The sequence below is a fragment of the Pseudopodoces humilis genome, chromosome 3 (assembly GCF_049639895.1).
Source record: "Pseudopodoces humilis isolate 2021_Gansu_Grassland_sample_001 chromosome 3, ASM4963989v1, whole genome shotgun sequence".
Classification (NCBI taxonomy): domain Eukaryota; kingdom Metazoa; phylum Chordata; class Aves; order Passeriformes; family Paridae; genus Pseudopodoces; species Pseudopodoces humilis.
The window spans coordinates 23,053,590-23,074,615 of NC_142202.1; the positions used below are offsets into that span (position 1 = coordinate 23,053,590).

At 47.5% G+C, this 21,026-nt stretch overlaps 1 protein-coding gene across 1 annotated transcript in view; it reads left to right on the plus strand.

Annotated features, from left to right (window-relative positions):
• The first annotated feature begins 19,083 nt into the window (after nt 1-19,083).
• The window catches only part of PKDCC (protein kinase domain containing, cytoplasmic), a 36,227-nt gene continuing 34,284 nt past the window's right edge, over nt 19,084-21,026 (plus strand). The window contains exon 1 of the mRNA XM_005523431.3: nt 19,084-20,040. Coding sequence (XP_005523488.2) covers nt 19,372-20,040 — 669 coding nt within the window. The 5' untranslated portion in view covers nt 19,084-19,371. The remainder of the gene's footprint in view (nt 20,041-21,026) is intronic.

Here is a 21,026-nt window from a genome sequence, read left to right on the forward strand (position 1 = left end):
CTGTTTGGAAGTACTGTATGGATTGCTAAACTTGGATAATATGTGTTTTGCTCTCATGGAAACTTTTATTTCCTCCAGCTATATTCAGACAGCTTTCTGAGTCTTGGAATGGGAAGGCAAGAGAACTCAGCTTAACTGCCTGTATTGTCTTACATTATGTTTGACTATTTGACAAAACTTATGATACAAATGACTTGGGTTTCTAAAACCTAATAGTGGGTTACCCTCCAAATATATTCTTCCTTGCTCTGTGAGAAATGGAAATTTATATGGCTGCTCTTAATATTTTCTTCAGGGGTGCAAACCTGTAGAAACTGGATTAGTGTGTTGACTCCCTCAATTAACTTTAATCTAATATCCTGCCTATTTAAATTAGTGTAAACATTGGTGTATAGGGCTAAGGGAAAGAGTTGAACTGAAAAAGATTTATTTAAGGATTAGTGTAGTAGCTAAATTAGAATTAAATCCAGGAAGTAAACATCCCAGCAATGCAAGCTGTGGGAAACGAGAGACCACAGCAAAGATCAGTGGTTTGAAACAATATTGAGCCACCATGGGAAGAGAAAGGAAGAAGAGGAGAAACAAGTAAATCAAGCATTACTGTACAAATAAGACTCTAAGCCTATTACTGCCACACAGGTTGTGGGGAAACTCCCAATTAAATGCAATGGAAAGAAACTTTTATCCTTTTCAGCTTTCTCCTTGATTTGCTCGGTTGAATTACACTGTGGACTGAAATATCCACTGCAATTAGAGTAAAAGGATAAATTCGTAGAAGAATCCCTGAAGATACAGAAATTATCACATTTGCTGGCATCAGGTTTGCTACAACATCTACTGAGGGTTTGTTAGACCCTTTGGATATGAAAATGAGCAGAAAAAGGCAGTTCACTCTCTGTTAGGCTGCACTGGGAACCAGATTTGCCTGGGACATAAAAGCATGAATGCTTTCTCAGACCTAGCAGAGATTTTATCTCTGTTCTGTCCAGCACTGCCAGGGCCACCAGCATGCAGCCAGCCAGGACTGGCTCAGCAATACCACACTGCTATAGTGAGGTGGGGTCAGACTCCCCTCCCAGGTAAAAAGTGATAGAACAAGAGGAAATGGTTGTTACAAGGAGGTTTAGTCTGGATATTAGGGAAATTTTCTTCACCAAACAGGTTTTCAATGATTGGAACTGGCTGCCCAGGGAAGTGGTGGAGTCACAGGGATGTAGATGTTGCACTTAGGGACATGGTTTGGTGGTGGACTTAGCAGTGCTGGATTAATGGTTGGACTCTGTCTTAGAGGTCTTTTCCAACCTTAACAATTCCATGGCTCCATGAAGCATCTCGGACTCCAGGAGTCCTTTGTGTGCCAAAGGCTAAAAGGAGAAGTTTGTGTTCTCAGACTATTGAAAGCTGCCTTCCAGATTTCAAATAGAAGCACTAAGCCTTCTCTTGATGTTTATTTAGTTGTATTACTTGGATAGAAACATGCTATCTACTGAACTATCACTTTTGGACCTGAATTATTTTTGCAGTTTGACTTGCATGTCAAACTTGCATGTGCATCTTTGATCAAATGCTACTGAATTGATGACAAAAATCTGACAAAAATTCAGCGTGGCGTAATATGGCTGGAGGATGCTCTGCTTGACTGATTTATAAATTAGGTAAGGGCTTGTTTTTTTTTCCGCTAAATACAGTTTAAACTGCTTTTCTTCCTATATACCCAACAGCCTAAGCAAATGTGAGATATTGCCTTTTACCATTGGCCCTTATTGGCAGGAAAACCAGCCCACTGCTACAGTGGTGCCACGGAGCACAGGAGCCCCGTGTCAGATGGTGCTGTGCCCGTCAGCAGCCAAGGCCACAGCCTCCAGCACATGGGCAAGGAAGGCTTGGATCTGCAGGCACCCAGCACGTGTGGGGCAGCCTCTTCCAGCAGAACATACAGATTGCTTCCCAGCCATGTATAGAACTCATTTTTTAAAATTGTTTTGGCAGTTTCTTTGTGCTTTATACCCCCAAAAGACTGAAATGATCCAGCCAGCTTATTCCAAAGGAAAATGTCTGAATTTCAGCTCCTATGAGCGATTGTCTTGTAAAGGCAGGCAGCTTAGTATTTCATCTTTTTGACTAAAGCAGCTTTTAACAAGTTTGTTCTTGGCAGAAGGTTTTGGACTTAACCATGACTGAAATACATCATGTGCCTTAAGAGCATACTTTGTGTGAACTGCCACCCTGCTTGGCAGGGGATGTAAAGAAACACTGGTTCTGGGGTGACCTGAACCCTCGTAGTGTGCCTTCTGAGAGGTCAGCAGGGAGGAGTAAAAGAGTGCTGCATCACTCTTCATGGGACATCTGCATGCTGGGCAGGGGAGATAGTTTACGGGGCTGTTACTCCACAGGACAAAAAAAATCATGCCACAAATTAATAATCCTTGGTCTAATCCTCCTCTCTGCCTGAGAAGAGGAACACCCTGCCAAGCAAACCTTCCACAGTCCCTTCTGGGTGGATGTGGATGGCAAACATGAGTGCAACAACTCCATGTTCCTCACTCACCTTAAAAGGCACAGCTGCATCAGCGGTATTAAACATGAAGCAACAAGATCTCCAGGTAAATGCTCAGTCTAAGAGTGTGCTAATAGACCTCCCCAGTCATGGAATTCAAGCTTTCCTCTGCCTGACACCTGTTTCAGCTGAGCTGCTGGGTTTAAGGCTCCATGGTATTTTTAATAACATTGCTTGATTAGCCCTTAGTTAATGGGTGCCACTGTGGTCCTGGGGTGTCTCAGCACAAATTGTGTGATGGAAGTGGTGTGTTGGGGCCAAGAGGGGTCAGTACCCACCCTCAGGACTGCAAAGGCTGTGCTGGCCCAGCCTGATGCTGCAAGGCACTGACTGCTCTCGTGTCCCACCATGCGCACATGAGAGAAAGCAGCGTGGACAGAGAGGGTGGAGGATGGGGCGTAAGGCTGACCCTAATCACCATCTGCTTTAGGGGTTTGTGGCTCTTTTTCCCAGGACATGGTGCCTCACTTTGGTAGTAGTGCCCATGGGTCAGCAATTGATATCTTCTTCAAGCTAAGAAGGTTCATACTTTTCTGACAGTGGAGGTCTTGGGTCTTTTACAAGAATTATTTTGTCAGATGCTGGAGAAGAGAGGTCATAACATAAATATGAAATGGACCCAGTCTGTGTAGAAAGGACAAAAATCTGTCCATAAATCAACTTTCAGTAAGTAATGGAACTAATATAAGTCTGCTTAATTGTGTTACCTTGGAGTTCTAAAAAGTTGCAAGAGGCCTTGGTTTCAGATGGGGTATAAAGAGAGAGTACAAAGTGCTATTTCAAGGATAAATCCTCTATGCCTCTCTCTGAAAAATCAGATCTGAAGACATCTCAGATGGAGTATTAACCTTGAGTACACTGGGCCAGTTTGGACCCATTTACTGGTGTCTTTACAGGCCCCCCAAGAACATCCACATTAGGGGTTTATCCTCTCCAGACTAACAAGAGTTTGCTGCTTCTACTAGTGTCTGACATCTCACCATCTTTACAGTAGCCTAGCAAGAGGAAGCTCTTGACTTGCAGAAACTTTAGGCCAAGCTGGGGCCACCAGCCATGGTTGGCATTTGCTGGTGTTGGTTCTCTGTGTGGCCCTGGGCGGCTGGGGCAGGGAAAGGAATCGCTGCCTCAGTGGCTGGGCTCACCTGTGCTCATTCAGAGAGCTTACAAAGATGCTGCCTTGAAGCTACTCAGTGAAGTTTTTTCCATTGACAGCAGATTTTTGGAGCAGGTCTTTGTCCAGGATCAGCAGGGAAAATGCCAATTTACTTGTGATGTCTTACTGCCCATTGCATGAATCCTGCATATAAAAAAGAGATAACATCCGAGTAGAGATTTCCTCCTCTTGTTTAAATGAATTGAACTGCTCAGCTTCCATTTCCCCATCAGAGCTCCACATCAGGCAGCCCTATTTGTGCAAAAGCCAGCAAGCATGTTTCAGCCAGCGTGGGGTACTAATGCAGGAAGCCAGTGCTGGGTTGGTTGTCCTTGTTCCTCCTGCTATAGAGTTTCACAGCCTGGGATATTAGTAAATATTTATGTTTAATTACTTTCACTTAAGAAAAACAACCACAGCCAAGAAAACTACAGGGCAATTTAATGGGTTTTAACTTGCCACACTAAACTGCCTTCTTAAACATAATGAATTATATGAAGTCATCCGGTTTCAGGCTCTCTTAAAGAGGTAATTTAATTCAAATAAGGTTGCGTATTACTAGCTTCAGTGTCTGAAAACATTTACAGTGCCAGTAACTGTTCCATTGCCCTGAGTTATTCTGCAGACTGAGAGACAATAACAAGCTAAGCTTAGAAAAGCGTGCTGTGGTTTGGTGTAACTGATAGATGGAATTGCTATGTTCACTGCCTCAGGCAGAAGTGCCGGGTGGCTGTGTTGGTGTCTCCTCTTACGTAAGACAGTCTGTGCTAAAACAAAAATGTAAATTTGAAAGTAAACATAACATTAGCTGCTCAACAGCATTTAAAAAATTGTTTGCATAAGAAAACAACTTACAAAAGGGCTTCTTCCTTCTGGTTCCTAGACACCAGGCTGCCTTTCTCACATATGGTGATCAGATTCAGGTATATGTCCTTTGGTCCATTGCTGCAATATAACATAAAGATATTTCTGTTCCCTGGTAGCACTGCAGAGCTCATAGCCAGGGAGAAAAGGGGAATGTTTGGTTACCTACACAACTAATTTTTTTTTCCCTAATAGAGGAAAAAATTTTTAGTTCCTAATAGAAGGAACTAAAGAAATACCTGTACCATTTCATCCATAGATCCACAGCTGGTGAACCATGTGTAGGATTAGAAACACCCACCAGGGCATTTTTCCCCTCAGAAGGGAAATGGTTACCATTGGATTGAGTTTGGCAGTTGAGAGTCAGAAGGTCTTGCCACAAAAGCTATAAAACTTTGTGAGGCTTTCAGTGTCCTTTAAATGGTCTTCCTTTAAAGTAATTGCATACTCTAAAGCTCCTTATGGGGCTTAAGGGCTTTATTTGCCAGGACAATTGCACACTTTGTGAAAAAAACTAATCCAAATCCCAAACTTGGTTCTGCCAACTTTCCAGATGTTGATAGTTAAACTTGCAAAAGCTGCTGGATGTTGATTACTAATTATGTAGCCTGCATGTATGCCTGTCAACATGGTAGACAGAAGACACTTGGGGAGAGCCCCTGTATTTTGGATATATCTCCAAAGCTGGATACACAACTCACAACTTTGCTCCTCTGTTAAAAGCACATGTAATGTCTGCAACACTGAGCAAAGATTACTGTACTAGAAAGTGCTGCAAGTGCAACAGTCCCCACATAAAAACCATCATCCTTTAGCTTCCCACCATGACCAGCTGTGTAGATAATACTTTGCCAGATTTTGCATAGGACTTGTGAGAGCACACAACATTCAGTGGAACCAGCCTTGGCTTCAGAGCTTAAGGGGTCCCAGTGAAATCACAGTCCAAGGTTATTTTGCACTATGTTTTCTGGTCATCTCCTAGTTCAGACACCATTTCTCATCTATTATCTGAGAACACACTAATTCCTCTTGATGCACGCTCATACTCCAGCCTTGGAGCAATTAAATGCCTTTCAATACAACTAATTGAAGAGTGAAACACTGATCAGTCTTTGTGCAGGTAAAAACATCAGCTTTTGGATTGCTTAAAATCCTTGAAGATCACTTCACAAAATGGCGAAGGGTTTCCTTCCAATACTTGTGGGATAGGGACTGTATCCTTCCTGGAGTCACCCAGCATCTGGCTGAATGGAACTGTAAATTCTACTATGTGACTGTTAATTTGTTCTGATTGCAAGCTCTTCATGTCCATTCACATTCAGCTAGCTCTGACTGCTGATTAATTCAAGTTTTACTCTCCTAACATGAACGTCACCCCTGGGAGAACATTGCTGAACAGGCCTGATGAATGTACAATCTCTTCTTTAAAGGAAACCATGTATGAAGTTGCTCAGGTGTTCTTACAGAAGACTTCTGATAGGATTATAAGTGAACATATAGCAATGGAAAGAAAAAATTCATTGGAAGGGATTACATTTAAACCTTTCAAGATGGCTGATGTATTTTCCCTTTTAACTCTGATTTGAGTGAGATGTTGAATGGAGCTCAGAGATTATTTCTTGTCAGAACCTATCAAAAGACCCTGAGATCACTGAGGCATTTGAGCACGTTGAGCATGAAATTTTCATTGCCCTCTATGGTGCATTTTAAGTATGTCTAAAAACCAGTATTCACTGCTAAGGGTACTTAGTCATCTTTTAGGAAAACTATTTTCGTTTAAGCTCATGGTCAGTAACCAGTCTGGAAATGAAACCATTAATTTAAATGCAGTAAGTGCATGTATACATTAAATTTTATTGCTTTGTCTGAATTTAAGAGGGCAAAAGTAGGGCAATTTCAGGTCAATGTAAAGTTGCAGGTGCCTGTAATTTACTGCTCACCTCTTAAGAAAGGAGAGCTCAGTGTTTCAAACTTTTAGTCCTGCATATCAGTGAAATAAAGTTCCATGGTGTATACTTCAGGAAGACTTGGATCAAACTTTTGGACTATATCACCTACGTGTGGGCACCCTCTCACCTAAAGACACAACATGTGTAAAGTGCACAAGAGACTCTACTGTGTGCTGCCATTACAACCAGGAACAGCACAGATTTCATGAGTCCTGAAACTTGCTACCCAAGCTTGATATACATAAAGATCTATTTAGCCAAATACGAATACATTAAAGAAAACATAATAATAGGAGTGCAACCAAAGCCAAGAATATTTCCGTTTTTTCAAAGGCTTCCAAACGTTTTATATGCCGCAAGATCATGTGCAGACTCAAGGCATCACATTTCAAGTTAAAGTCAGGCATTCATCTGTAACTTTGAATATATGGGTTGGAATCAAACACAATATTTTCATGTTACTTGAGTTTAGGCTTTCTTTGTGTTTTTATGTTCCTGTTCAAAAGAAAGGAAATCCTTGATACCAAGACAAGTAATCTATGTTCTGAGCCAATAAATCCTCAGGGAATTTGAAACAGGTAGATTGTAAGAGGCCCTTTTTGGAGTCTGAAAAGCAATGGGTGACATTAGACCGATCTTAATGAGAGTTGCAGGTGCTCAGCTTTTAGGAAGAGGTCATTTCCTGTGTGTTGGCACATTGACAAAGATGGGAGATTGAATGGTTCTTCTGATTCACAACTCAGTTAAACAGACCTCTTAACTGGAAACGGCTGAAAAGATACCCATGGAATGCTCTTGGTGCCCTAACACATCCTAAACACTTAGGGCACATCTAAACATCATTAAAATAATAGCAGCAAATAAGAACCTGTTAGCTGGTAATCAACAACAGCTCCTCTCCCAGTCCTTATTATTTGGTTTCATGCTTAATAAAGATGTTCTGTGGCTTTGTTGTCATCCTGACTGCAGGAAAAAAAAAGAAACAAACCCCAAAACCCCAACTACCAGTGCCAATGCATGTCTTTGTATCTAATTTTAACAGGAACAATTGATCAGGTGGAGACTGGAAAGCCTGAGATCTTTTTCTTAGTCTGCTGGGAAAGCAGAACTTTGGTAACATGTCCAGCCATGGGCTGGGCCTAAAACAACATCTAAAATCACCTAAACTTTCTTGTTTGTCTCTTGACCTGTTTTCAGTCAGAGTCAAGTGATTCAATACAAATTCCCTTGAATAAACATGCAAGTAAAACCAGGTATTTACATTTGAAGTGGATTGTCATTAAGGTTTCAAGCTGTCAATAGGACCAGCACAGGAAAATGCTATTATTAGACCCAAAAGTCTTCGAGGGAATGTGTGAGAAGAAAGGCTAATATCAGGGGACCAGTTATCTGTTCCTAGCTGGCTTTTAATTCCACTTAGCAAACATGAATGATTTTGAGTGTTGAATGAAGAAGCAAGCTACAGAACCTGCACCAGGCATTTAAACTACAGCTGGCTGGAACACGATTTGCCTGAAGGCAACATTTTTAAGTTCAAAGGTAAACATTTGGCTTTTTATAGAGAAAATTAGTTGTACAACATATTTGATTTAGTATACTGGTACCCAGTCCAACTTTTAATTGAAGTGTATTTAAAAAAAATAACCCTTCTTTCACTGACAGTGTGCAGCTTCCTAGAGAGCTGCATACTTGCTAGTAAACATTGGTCCTCTGGGCCAGGTCTAGAAGACAGAGGTCAGAACTTCTATAACTTAATATTTTCCAAGGCACCCTAAAGGCTTCCTATTACCTTCACATATAAATTGTTTACAGCCAGCTCCAAAGAGGAGCTCTCCTGCAGAACTTTGACCATGTCTGTAAACTGATAAAAACCCTAAACTGATAAAAACCTTTCCCCTGGAAAATTTCCCTAGTGAACCTCATCATAATATTTTATTGTCTTCGATCTTAAGCATATACACAGGGACCCTTTCTGGCAAAAACACAGGCAATAAATAATGCTGAGCAGGTAGAGGTCTGTACATTGAACCTTATTAAGCAGTGATGGTGGCATTTTGTAGCTCTTCTTGCTGTTGAATTAAATGTAGCTTTCTAGGGCTACTACAATGTCAGCCCACACTTTCCTGCAAAGCTGTCACATAGCACTTGCATGGAACTTTGGACATTTTGGTACAAACTGCTTAGGTTTTATTTCTCATAATCATGGGTCTTTTTTTGTTTAAGTAAACTTTTTTTTTTTAAAGTGAGGAAAGCCTATGCTGTACAATGAAGTATTGAGAACCATGTGTTCCATGGTACAGAAAGATATGTTATGATTCTTATCTTTGTGAGACTGTGAAAAAATAGTTCTTTGTCCTCAAACTCATTAAAAAGTTATTTAATAAAGAACTTGAAACCATTATCAATATTTACAAAAGAAATGCTTGAGAGCTGAGTTATGTGTTTTGAAATTCACAGAAGGCTCAGTGCATTGAAGCAACAAAATACGTGATAGGAAGTAAAGCTGACATTTTCCAAATATAAAAACCAGATGATGGAAGGTTTAATTTCTGTGAATTGGAGCAGTAGCTGAGAGCCTAATAATCTCTCAGGAATATTTTCAACCCATTGGGGTGCTCAATGAATACAAAATTCTCAACATCTCTGTCAAAGCAGTTGAGATCAGTGTGATTTTACTAGATTCAGAGGTGGCTCCAGAATTAACCTAGATTTGAGGATTAAAATAATTTAAAAAAATGTTGGGGGGGTGTGCTGTTTTATTTTTCTCCTGAATAAAGGTATTATCTCCTGAATAAAGTACAGGTCTGTAACCTGAAGAATCCTCAGAAATCCCATTAGCCCTTTACCCAGTGGTACCCAATCCCTGTTGGCAGGTCAGTCTCCAAGGCAGGGTGCTCCTGTTCCTTTGGCCATTTCTGAGCCATGCAGGTGTGAGCATCCTGACTCTGCAGACAATTCAGGGCTTGGCTGGCCTGGCAGAAACCCACTGGACATCTTCCCCCATCTATGAGTCAGTCCATTAACTGACCTAAGGTCAACACCAGCAAAATGGACTTTAAATCCACCTTCTGTGATGTTAAACCTGCCCCAGCTTCTGTGTGTGCTGTGTGTCTGTTTCTTTAATTCATATTTGAATCAGGGACTGACCGAATGCTTTTATGCAGCAGCTGATAAAAAGCACTGCAGTACAGAATAATTTCTGTAGTAGTTTTTAATACGCAGCCCATTATGAGTATTCATGGTGGAGGGAAACCCACCATGTATTCTCCTGCCAGATGAGAGACATGGAATAACTCTGGTCCCTCTGGGATTCAAATATGTAGTTCTCCTGCAGACTGCAGACCAATCTACCATCTACCAGGATGGGAATCAGGACCAAAAATACTAAGCACCAAGTTAGGCAGTAATAACTACAGCCTCAGGCATCAGGTCTGCACAGGCAATCCCTTTTACCCATAAACTCACTATTACTGAAGGAATACTTATGTCTGAGAGATTTCCAACCATGGTCCAACCACACACACAAATATTCAATTAGTAAAAGCAGTTTTGTGGGATATTCATCCACATGATGTATGAAAATCCCAAACTCTTTGTGAGATTGTTTAACATGATGCAATAGGTTTTTATCAATGATGCAGTGTTCATGTGAGTGTACGTTCACTGCTCATGCTAACAGGGCTATATGTTCTCTAAACTAAGCCAACAGTTGATTTAAATGTATTCAGGCAAAAGACAAAAAAGCCACACATAATTTATTTCCCATTTTAACTTACACACCAAGGACTTAAAATTATACTTTAGCAGGCTTGAAAATGGTCTAATTGGAATGAAGAGATGACAAAAGGGTCACGAAGCAGATGCACTGACCAATATCATATCCCAAGGCAGGAGCCTGGCCACTGAGTGTTTTAGTTTTCCCAGAAGTTTCCAACTTGGTCAATGAATACTCTCAGGCTGAGCTTTAAGCGGTAGTTGGATGAAATCTAATCCATACATCTGGAAACAGCCTGTGTATCACAGCAAATATGTGCAGAGGGGGTTGCTCTAGTATTTGTGTCCCATGTGTTTGCTTTTATTTGATTTTGTATTTGGGTGGGAAAGGGAAAAAGGAAATTCTCTGACATTTTCACATGCCTTTTTTTTTAAGTGACTCTGAGAAACAATTCAAACATCTTGTCTATTCAAAGGAAAGGCTGTAAAGGGACCTGACATCTTTCCTTTTCTCTCACAGAAAGTACCTCATTCCCATCTCTAGAAACCACTACTGCCATCATCCTGCCTGCCAGCATACTTGGAGATAGATACCAAAGGCAAAGGAATAAATTACAGATCTAGGTCTTCCTCTTTCCCGTGTCTTTGAGAACTGGTAGATAGCAAGAAATAATCTCCTGAGTAAAAAACACTCTGCTTCTGTTCCTTTCCATTGTTCTCTGCTGCTGGAATAACTGAAATTCAGGCAGCCTCCTTCTGTATCTCTCCAGTCTGACCCTTCTATTTCTGTACTGATTTTAATCCAAAATTGTTTAAGCCCCCTAAAAAACTACTACTGCTGCAAAGGATTTTATGGCCTGGCAAAATATCTGCATCTCTATCTTCTAGAATCATGCATAAAAGCTCACAGCTCCTAAACCTCTTCAATGCTATGTAAACAGATGAATTAAAATAAAAACATTGGTGGTCATTAATTATGGCTGGATTAACAAAATGCCAGCCTTTGCTTATTGTTCTGGGAGTAAGGAAGAGAGGAACCAGCACTGCCCTGCTAGAAGTGCCTCAGTCACTGCATGCAGTCATTGCAGTCTGCAAAAGGGCACAGGAGGAGGAGGAGGCTGACAAACTGCCATTTTCTCTGTTGAGAGGAGGAAGAATCAGAAGGGATGTCTGGAGGCGCTTCATGAAGGAAAAGGGGAGTGTGCTGGGAGAAGCAGGCTCAGAGGTGAAGATGGGAAAGACAAGATCTCAAGCAGAGCCTGAAGAGTGGTAAAGACACAGTGGAGGCAGCCATAACTCCCCCCACATCAGGGCAGCGAGGCAGAGGGCAGCCACTTCCAAGGAATGCTAGGGCTCTGCCTAGTGGTTTGAAGTCACATACTTGAGTTTTAGTCTTTCTTGCTTTAATTCTGCAGCTGCCCAAGGCCACAGGCTGCCCTAGACTCTGGCCTATCCCAATTCCCAGACCAAGCTCCCAAAGCTTATCTTTACACGGAGAAAAGTGTCAGTGCTAATCGTGAAATGTACCAATTTTAAGCCATAAATCCCAAGACATTTAGTGACCTTCTTGTTTGCATGACTGCGCACTATGGTGGTGTAGTATCATAATTACTGCAAATATCACCATGCATGAACATTTTGCCACCCATAACTCTGTGAGCCATGGCCACAGAGAATTGTAGCTTAGGAGCCAGAGGCTTAGGAGCACAGACAGCACCCATCCCTGGCCTTTAAAATTGCTCCTTTCCAGTGTGATGCTCAGCAGAACCCCTGGTTCCACAAGCTGAGTGATTAGACCAGCTCTTCTGAAGGCGTTTCTTCACTTCTGACAGGTCCTCATCTGATGTCAATTCATAATGCCCCACAAATGAAGCCCATTCACACTGGGAGCCCTCCCCCTGCATTAAAGTGTTAGCTTATTGTTTATTAGGCTGACCAGATGTTGTGTGCATGTGTGTGTGGTTTTCCATTTCAGACTATGAAAAGTAGGAAGCAAAGGTAAGAATCCCAAGAGTGCCTACAAGCTATGGAGAGCTTGGGTTGAGCTACAAAACATGGGGATAAGGCAAGGCAGTGTGACTCACTGAGAGGGGAGAGCCTTGGGCTGTCTCCTGGGTGCTGCAGGATCAGAGGTAAGCCACTTCCTGCGTGCATGTGAACTTCCCACTTCCCACCTGGGGTGTGACGCCTTCCCCTTGGGTATAGAGCCCCACCTGCTCCTCTGGGTTCCAAAACTGGGGATGCAGGGCATTTCTAATATAATATAAGTCATCAAATGAAAGAGGGGATTTAAAAACAATTTCTTTTGTTGCTGGTACTTCAAAATACTTTACAAGCCATATCAAGAGGATTTAAAAAAATCTTTCTTTATGAGTTGCTTTCTTTTCCAGAATAGTATCCTTGGAAATGACCCACTGGGTAAAAACAAAATACCAAATCCCTGTGAAAACCAGCCTTTTGTATTTCCATGAATGTTCTTACCTTCAAAGGCCTGCCCTGCGTTTGGGTGGCACTGTGGAGACAGAACAGCTGTGACTGAGGACTGGCAGCACTGAGATTAGAGAAGGTGCCATGGATTGTCATGCAGAGTGCAGGTGGGTACATTTGTCGGTGTGGCAGGCTCAAACACAGACCTTGCAGTGTGAGCCCAGGCCTGTGCCAGCTCAAGGTGCTACAGTTCAGCACAGCTCAATTAAGACAGCCACACCACAAAAGTCAAATCAGCGAGAAACAGCAGCCGCAGAGCAAACAATGCCTCTAAACGACTTACCCAGCTGTCCAGGTAGCTGCTTGTGCCTTTATTTTATGCACTAGATAATATGACCACTATGTTCACACGGATATTTGCACCCCAGCTGTGCTAGCAGGTTTTGTTTTTCCACGTGCCAGGCACCACTCAGGAGCTTGCACCCTCAGACTAAGTGGGCTTGAGGTTTGTTACCATGTCCAACTCATCAGACCAAAGACATAATTCTTAAAATATCTGTGAGAGGTGACCTCCAGGGTTGTTGGCATGTCCTTAGGGAATGATCAGCCATGGAAACTCACAATGGCTTTTTTAAACAATTACTGGAGGAGTTTGTGGAGATACTACTCAGAGATTGGTAGAGAGGCCATGTGGGAACTCTTTCCTCCTGGCATAACTAACTAAGGGAGCTGAACAGCAACTGAGAGGAGTCAAAAAAGTACCTGAGATTCTTGGAAATATCTGCCTGTCCTCTGGCTACCTACCCCCAGCTCTGTTGAGACAGGCCTATGTGCCAGAAGGAGCAAGAGAGTCGCTGTAGGTTTTGAAGGCACTTCCCAAGCTGCCCTCATACTTCTGCATATGGTCCTGCCATTTTATTAAATTCTTCTGCAGTTGCTCCTGACCTAAGCTAAGTACTTTTCTATTGACATCAACTTTTGCCACTTCAGTATTCACCCCCAGGTTATTAATAAAGCATTAAACAATATTGGTCTGAGTCTCGCTCTCTAGGGCACCTCATTATTAATCTCTTTCCCTACTAGAATTGGCCATTTATTCCACACCCATTTATAACTAGATTTTAATCCATGACAGGACTTTACCTCTCACTTTGTGGTTACCAAGTTTCTTTAGCAGTTTCTTGTATGGGTGTTTATCAAAAGGCTTTTGAATGTCCAAATAAATTATTTTCTCTGGTTGTTCTTGACTCACTATTTTATTAACTCTTAAAAGTGTAAAAGGTCTGACTGGCTAGATTTATTCTTATAGCAGCTATGTTTCTTTTTCTCTTTTGCCTGAGACTTGATATTTCCCTGCAGATTGTAAAATATTTAAAAGAGTGACCCTCTGAATCTAGGGGCTTGAAGCAGCACCAGATGTGTTGTCAATGTTTAATTAAAAAAAAAAGTGAAGGTAATATACTGCTGACTTTCTCAACTACTTCCTTGTAATGAAGTTAAGCTAATAATGTAAAATTTCCATGAGCTCGTCTGTCTGTGTAAATATTTACAGGGTCTTTATCGCTGCAGTACCAGATTTCCACATACATTAACGGAGTTATCCTTATAACACCTCTCTGATACAGGGAAGCTTTAATCCCAGCTGCCTGAAGAATCAGGACACACTGACATCTGGCACATAAACCCAAACTGCTGTGCTTTGAGAATAACAGGTTAGGAGATAAAACACTTTCTCCCACTTACAGATGCTGTACTCACAAAAAATGCTAGAATCATCACAATTCATAAGTGTAATGCAAAAGGCTCAGTGCCCCAGTGTCCCTTCCCAAGCTCTCTGAACTCCAAAGTTAATTTTTCCCTTTGGAAGAGTGCAGAGCACTGCAGGTAAAATTCAAGCTTTTCTTTTTTTGCTGGCTATCTGAGCTCATAGGTTTTTGCTGGCTCTGCTAGTGACCATTTATTTTGGACTCATACCACACATTCAGTGTTTCATTATGCATTGTTGCTCCAGCCAGAACTAATACAATTGGCTGCATCTCAGCTTGCTTCAAATATACAAGGGAGTGGGTTTCCTCAGAGAAAATAAAGAACATCAGAAAGAGAGATCTTGTTTAAAGGAAAAAACACTGTAGAGATTGTAAGAAAATTTAGAAAAGGCTACAAAATGTACATGTGCAAGGGTCCACTGCTGGCCCGGCATCCCTGAGGAAAGAGAGGCTTTCCACCCTGTCCTGAAAGCTGACAAGTCCTTGGCAAAGCAGGGAATGATGGAGAGGTTGGCCATGGAAGATTCCTCAGCAAAAAGGCATGCAGTCCGTATACTCTGTTTTCAAGAGACTTCTGACCTCACATCTGAGGATGGACTTTCCAAGAAAGCTCTTCTTCCACATAAGCAGCCAGAACAGGTGGCCAGGAAATCAAAAGGTTATTATGTAATCCAAAATTTAAAATAAAATTAATTCCTTAAGTGTCAAAGGAGAGCCATGTGAGCAGAGGACAATTCTGGAACAACAAACTCTCTCAGCAGAAACTCTGAATTATTCCAGCTGCAAACTTTCATTTGTGGTTTTTAAGTGAGATCTTGAAGCTACCTATGCTTGAAAATGAGGCACTTCTTTTTTGGGGCATGGAGTCAAAATCCCTTGAGATCAACAGTGGGACTCACTTGAAGATACCTGCTGGTGAGACTAAAACAGGGATAATGGAGCTCAACATAGCAAATTTCATCAACTCCATTGAGAAGTGATGGCCAAGCAGCTGGGCTGGGAGCAGAAGGACACAGGAGCATGGGCACTTGAGGTGACTCCTGGTTGGGTTTGGAGGCCAACTCCCAACTGTCTTTTCCATCACCCATTCCCAAAACACAAGCTTTGCCTCCAGGATGGCCATGGCTCCTGCAGCAACAAAATTATTTCCCCAAGGAGCAGCCAATGTATTGCCATGATCTTAATCTTATTTAGTGTGGTAGCATGGTTTTAATTTTTCCGTGTTTGATCTCTCAGCTTTAGGAATATTGATAGAAATAGGGGCTGTAAGGATTAAATAAAGAGCAGCTTGTTGCATATGAAAAAATACCCCTCAGTCCTCACTTTCTCCGCAGTGATTCAGCTTTTCCAACAGCGTTGCCGAGATGAAAGGCTCGCATATGAGCAGAAGTGTTAGCAAGGGCTGTAATGCTTTCAGCGCAACCTCTTGCAAAAGGGCCTTGGCTGCGGGAGCAGATCCCGCCTGCTCCCAAACCTCCTCCGGCGGCGGGGAGGCGCTGGGGATGCAGCAGAGGCTGCTGCCCCCTTCTCACGCCAGCACGGGCTGGTGGCCGCGGCTCGCTGCTGGCTTCAGGGCAGCTGTGTTGATGCAGCCGTGTCGCTCTCCCTGGCCGGAGGATGGAGGCGGATGGAGGAGGCGGATCGCCCCTCCTCGCGCAGCCGGGCCGAGCCGGGCTGTGCCCCCGCGGCCAGCCCGCCTCGGCATCACCCCGGCACCGCCGCCCTAATCAGTGGCAGGCCCAGGGCGCGGGGTAATTAGAAACATGGAAGGGGCTTTCTATCTTTTGAAATCTGTCTCTCAGCATCAAAGCGCTCCGCGCGAGTCGTCCTCCAGAGGCCGGCTTCCATATCTAAATGAGTGATGTATTTCAAGGTATCTGTCGGGAAGGATATAATGAAGAAAACCGGCTTTGAGACGGAGCATGATGTGAAAAACAGGTGGCCCGCTGTTGCAGAGCATCTGTTTTGCAGCCCGGTTGTGTTCCTGTAAACTGCGCAAACATGGTGGGTGCGCAACCTCCGGGGCGCCCGGGGATGCTCACAGGAGAACCGCCGTGTGCTTCGGACCCTCTTCTTTCCGGCCTACAGGAAAAGCGGGCACTGCCCCGCCTCGGGGAGATGTGCACCTCCTCCAAACCGCCAGGGCTGCGGGTACCACGCGAGGTACACGGCAATGCAAGATCTCTCTTCTCTCCGCACCGGCCCTGCCGGGGCCTTCAGCCGCCCCCACGGCCCTGCAGCATTCCCAGGGCCACGCTCCGCTCTCGTGGCGGGCGCGGCCCCTCGCAGAAGCCGGCTCCCCGCTCCATGAGCCCGCTGGCCTCGCTTCACCCCCCGAGGTATTGTTTACAGGTCTGGCCTGTAAACAATATTCCGCTGAGCTCATAGCGCTCGCTGGTAACGATTCCCGGGCCGCCCCGCTCCGACTGAGCGCGGCTATATTCTGACTCTTATCTGTGCAATAATAAAAACTGTTTGCTCGTATCAACCAAGCCATAAATTCAGCCGAGCGCGCACGTTTCAAAAGGCACGGCCAAATGGCCATGATTTTCCCGGAGGACGCGCAGGACGGCGGGCAGCGCCAAGAGCGCACGCTGGTCCCTCGGCGCTGGCTCGGCCTGCAGCGCTGGGTATGGGATGACCGGCTGGGTAATGATGTACCTCCAAGGTGGGTAATGTGCCTCTCCAAGAGCCCTCTGCCCTGCCAGGGGCCGGCGGAGGAAGGGCTCGGCAGCGGGGGAGCTCCGCTGCGTTCAGGTCTCCCGCGGGAGGGCAACCCGAGCCTCCCGCCGCCTGCGGGGCCTAGGGGGATCCCGCTCAACACAGGGTGCGCTGCAGGTGTCACAACATCTTTGGAAATGCATTTCCTACCGTTATGAGCGCCTTTACTTTGGAAAAAAAAACAAAACAAAAAACATAAAACCACAACCAAAAAACTCCCAAACGGCTGCTACCCGTCCTCTACACCCGTGAAAATCCAACTTATCGCAGCGGGAATGGGCTGCCTCAGGAGGATAAAACGCTGCTCCCGATAGGTAAGAACAGAAACGATGAAGGAAAGGAAAAAAAATCCAAGCTCCAAAAAGAAACAAAAGAAGACCCGAACCCCGAACCAACCAAAAACCCCACCCCATCCATAGAAGCTTCTCCCCGAGCCGTGGTCCCCCGTGGGGAGGGCAGGTGGCACCGCCCCGGCGGGCGGAGCGAGTACCGCGGGTAGGCGCGCAGCGGGATGCGAGAGCGGCGCGCCCGCGGAGGCTGGGCTGGGCGCCCGGGAGCCTGCTGTCCCTTCGGGGGCAGACAGCTCCCCCCTTCCTACAGTTGTTATTTTTATTTTAATTGGTGATTATGCTCCCTCCCGTCACTTTTCTGCGGTGGTTGATGCCAGGCTCGGGAGTCCCGCGGGGCTGGGGCGCCTGGTCCGGCAGCACTCCGAGCTTCTGCCCGCCCCGTGTGCGGGGCCGCGGGTGGGCCGTGCTCCCGGTGCCTGCGGAGGGCTCTCGGGAAGCGGCGACAGAAAGACTCCGAGGCTGCTGGGAGAGACGGTCCGTCTCCACATCCTCTGCCAGGGCTGCCTCCTCCCGGTCTCGCCGCTGCCTCCGGTCCCCGGGCGCTTCCCCGCGGGTCTGGGCGCCGGCACCGGACGGGCGGGGTCCGGGGGCTGAATTTTCCCGAGCTTCGTTTTTTGTCAGTGCTGGAGGAAACTGCTGATCGCTAGTTCCCGGGAACCCCGGCTGCTGCTTGTTTTGTTGGTTTTTTTTTGTTTTTTTTTTTTTTTTTCCCCTACGGTCTGTCCGATGTGTATTACCGAAATGTCTCGTCTCTTTCCCTTATTGGAAATGATTTCCCACTTCTTTTGTGGTGAACTTTGCCTCGCCTGACTCTTTACGGCTTTTCTCTTGTTGATGGTCTCTCCTTTGTGGAAGTTTCGCGGGCTGATTGTATTTGTTAATTAGTTGCTAACAGCATCGTAATGTGGGCTTGATGGATAACCATGTCATTAGCGCTCACCCCTGCAATTCACATTTCCAACAGGGCAGGGGCTACCCCCTGCCGAGCCCGTGATTTGTGGCTGTTCTTTCCCGTGGGTGACACGCAGCCCCATCCCTTCTCTGCTCTCCGCGCCCGCGCTGTGCCGCGGCTGGAGGGGGCGCGACCGCTGCGATTTTCACTCCGACTGACGAACCCACAGCTCCGGGCTGCAGCCGCCTCCTTTCGCTTTATTTTCGTGTGGCAAAGACATCGAACCCCTCTCCTTTGTGTGGCTCTGTAGTGTCACGCGGGTGCTCGTACATCCCCCCCAAACCCCTTGCCTGCCGGGGAGGGGAATAAGGGCATCCCGGCCAAACCGCTGCCGGCGCGACTTTCCCCGGGCTGCGCGGCCACGCGTGGGAAGAACCACATCCACGCAGCTCCCTCCCCGCCCGGCGGCAGCGCCCAGGGCCCGCCCTGCCCGGTAGCGCCCGCCGGGGGGGTCCGCCCGCCCGTCCCGCCCCTCTCCGCGCCTTCCCCGCCGGGGGGCCCGGCCGAGCCTGGGAGATGTAGTCCCGGCTCCCGGGCTCGCCGGCGGCCGGCGGGGCTTTTGCGGGGGACTACGTTTCCCAGGCCCCCCTGCTGCTCGGCCGGGCCGCGGGAAGGGCCGGGCTGTCAATCAGCGCGCGTCGGCGGGGGCAGCGGGACGGGGATCCCCCCGCCCGCCCCGTGTCCCGCTAATAATAAGTGCTTCAGAACCTTAAAAGCAGGGAGGCAAGTGTCATGCGGGCGCGTCGTAAGGGGCTGAGCTCCGGCTGAGCGCCCAGGGCTGTTTTGCAGCCGGCATAGCCGGGAGGGGAGGAAAAAAAAAAGGAGGAAAAAAAAAAAAGAAGCCTCGGAGCTGGTTCTCGGGGAACGGGCGAGAGGAGAGAAGCCCGAAAGGCTGGACAAGCAGTCAGCGAAGTGGCGATGAGGCGCAGGAAGACGGCGGTGGCGGCCGGCTGCTGCCTCGCCTTCCTCCTGGGCACCCTGCTCAACCTCCTCTTCATCCCCGGCTCCGAGCACCCGCCGCCGCCCCGCGAGGAGCTGCCCCCCTCCCCGCCCGGCGCCCCCCTCTACCCGCCGGAGGAGGAGATCGGCGGCGGCCAGGCCGCTCTGGCGCGGCAGATCCGCGAGCGCTACGAGGAGGTGCTGCGCTACCGGCAGCACCGGGCGGCGGCGGCGGCGGCGGGGCGGCGGCCGCTGCGGCCGCGGGAGCGGCGCCTGATGGACCTGGCCCCGCCGCGCACCTCGGCGGAGCAGCCGCGGCCGCCGGGACCGCGGGGCCGAGCGGCGGCGGGGCCGGGGGCCGGAGCCTCGGCCGAACTCTCGCTGGAGCCGCCGCTGCTGGGCTGCCGCGACATCCGCGATGTCAGCGGCGTGCAGTACCTGGGCTCGGGGTACACCAAGGCGGTCTATAAGGCGGTCCTCAACCGCACGCTGGCCGTGGCCCTGAAGGCGGTGGACTTCGGCGGGCACGACATCGCCCACTGCGTGCGGCAATTCTCCGCCCTGGGGGACTGCTATCGCCTGGCCGCCTACAAGATCGTCAAAGAGATGATCCTGCTGCAGCGGCTGCGCCACGCCAACGTCCTGCAGGTACGCGGGTCCGGCCGCGGAGCCCCGCCGGGGCGGGTGGGTCGCGCTGCCTTTTCCCCGGCTCTCAGTCCCGCCGCGGACAACCTGTCGGAGCTCCCGCCGCCGGTCCCGGCGTGCGCGGGGAGCGGGCCGGGACCGTGCCGGGGTGCCCCCGAGAGTTCGCACACACAGCCCCGTCCCCCGTTCCGTGGGCAGCCGCACCTCCTTCGGCAGGCTCGGTGGGGGTCGCGGTCGCCGGGGCAGATGTCCCTGTCCCCGGCACGGGGGTCCCGTACCTCCCGTCCCCATCGCGTGTCCGCGGGAAGGCGCGTCCATCGATGGGCGCTTTCCGCTGGCAGCGGCGGTGCTCGCACCCCGGCGACAAGTGAATCGCCCCGGCCGGGCCCGCCACGAGGCCGGGAGCGGTGTGAGATGCGGCGCGTTCCCCCTCCTGCCTCGCATCCCCCGCGGCGACCGGCCCTGCGACTTGCGCTCTGATCCCGCTTCCTCGTAAACAAAATGAATACTGAGGTGAGGAAGGGGGCGAGGGGCAGGCTGAGGAAGGACTCGGAAATACAAAAACACTACCCTGCGGAAAATAAAGGCCGGCTTGAATGCAAGCGCCGCTGGCTCCGGTACCCCCGGAGAGAAGGCAGCGGTGGAGTTCCCCCCCACGGCTGCCTCTGCTGGGACTCCCGGCGGGCAGAGCTGGATCCGCACAGCCCCGGCACAGGGGTCAGCTCGGGGGGCTCACCCAGGCAGGCCGGGTGGGAGTCCTGCCGGCCGGTGCGCGGCACCGCGGCACTTGCCAGAAGGGGCTGCATTGTAGGGCTGTTACACATCAGCATGAATCTCAGCGGGTCCATTTGGATGTAAATGCTGGTATGGAAATTCCTATTGCGTTTCGCATAGCATGAGCGTTGCAGTAGAATAAAAAATGAACGTTAGACCAGACGGTCTCACAGTAGGTGCTTTTTGAACTGAACCTGGTAAAGGAGTTTTGTGTT